General features: G+C 35.5%; 1 protein-coding gene across 1 annotated transcript; it reads left to right on the top strand.

The window, feature by feature from the left end:
- The first annotated feature begins 653 nt into the window (after positions 1-653).
- On the top strand, positions 654-1,210 carry LOC150030230 (conserved oligomeric Golgi complex subunit 6-like). The gene is made up of 2 exons (XM_090309925.1): positions 654-959; positions 1,058-1,210. The coding sequence occupies exons 1-2, from the start codon at positions 735-737 to the stop codon at positions 1,112-1,114; spliced, it is 282 nt and encodes a 93-aa protein (XP_090166051.1). The 5' UTR covers positions 654-734; the 3' UTR covers positions 1,115-1,210.
- Positions 1,211-1,446: the final 236 nt, after the last annotated feature.

Below are 1,446 nucleotides of genomic sequence, written 5' to 3'. Positions count from 1 at the left end.
AGCGACTTAGAGATCTCAAGAAAGGTTTCCATGATGGGGAGCAAATATATTGTATTTTTTTAGAATTATTAGATTATATGAAATATGTACTCTTTTTCCTTCACTAGAATTTTCCCTCATTAAGTTTTTTTTCTAGTAACTTAACAAGACATATTTCATATATATAATGAGCATCTAAGAGGACTATTATAAATTATATAAAATAGATGTCCATCTCAAAAAGACCATGTATCTTTAAATATGTTACCCCATGTATCATAAAATTATATATGATTAGTGTCCAAATACTACATCCTAATTGCAACAATTTGTGTTATTTGTAGATGTGTGAAGATAGGAAAGAAATCCAAAAAGAATGGAGAAATTTGGAGAAATATTTCATTCCATTTTTGTTATTTTATTTTATTGATTTATTTTCTTACATTACATTATATTTATTTTAATTTTATAATTTATTGATATCCATATTTCCGTGGTACCTTTTGCTCATCAATTTTACAGTATTTTTTTTCCCTTTTTATTTCGTACATACATACATGTATGCATGTATGTATTTTAGTACAAGGAATTAATTACCATTGAGTTTAATTGTGATAACGTAATTAAGCTGTAATTTCATTTTTTTTTAACTTTTAAATATACAATAAACACATGGGAAAAGGGAAATGAAAGAGAGAACAGAACAGACATCGTTGGAGTAGAGAGATCTGAGAGAGAGAGTGGGAGAAGGAAAAATGGGGACAACAATGGCAGGTCTCGCGCCGGGACTGTCAAGGAAGCTGAAGAAAGTGCTGGAATCAAGGACCGATACACCGGACGTTCTCGGTTCCCTTAACACCCTCTCCACTTTCTACACCGATAACACTCCTCAGAATCGTCGCAACCTCAGATCCACAATCGAGAAGCGCTCTCTTTCCATCAACATCGACTTTCTTCGCGCATCCGATACTGCCCAGCAGGTTTTCCCACTGATTTCTACGTCTTTTTCTTGTTCAATTCAGTTGACGATTGCTCGTTTTGCTTGCTCATGAGTTCTTTCGCTTTCTCTGCCCGTCAGGCGTTGGATCGCGTCGAGGAGGAGGTAAATGGTCTTGCCGATTGCTGCGATAGGTAACACCCGGCTTGCTAGGATTTAGTTCTCTTAATTGCCTTGCGTTTTCTTTCTGTTTACTGGTAACTCTAGTTGCGTTCTCTGTCAATTCACTATCAGTGGGTGAGATATATGCTTAATCTGCATTTGGAGCTGTACACAAAATGAATTCCCGAAGTGATCCGTTTTTTTTTCCCCTTAATGTTATCATATATGGGCTTTTCAAATGTATGGGTGGTCTCGGTTCTATTGGCGCTGACACTGTCATAGAATATACAGCGGAGGGATGTGAAATGATTACTATTAGTATCCAAATTAGAAACATGGCCAATTTTTTGTGTAGGAAAAATTTCAGA

Source organism: Benincasa hispida, unplaced genomic scaffold (assembly GCF_027475165.1).
Source record: "Benincasa hispida cultivar pf3 unplaced genomic scaffold, pf3_genome.v1.1 HicScf422, whole genome shotgun sequence".
Lineage (NCBI taxonomy): Eukaryota > Viridiplantae > Streptophyta > Magnoliopsida > Cucurbitales > Cucurbitaceae > Benincasa > Benincasa hispida.
This window is presented reverse-complemented; position numbering and strand designations above follow the sequence as displayed.

Bases quoted from the DNA above. Each gene is read 5' to 3' on its own strand.
- LOC150030230 (XM_090309925.1), top strand. From the start codon at position 735: ATGGGGACAACAATGGCAGGTCTCGCGCCGGGACTGTCAAGGAAGCTG. The intron at 960-1,057 runs GTTTTCCCACTG...TCTGCCCGTCAG, and splicing joins CATCCGATACTGCCCAGCAG to GCGTTGGATCGCGTCGAGGA.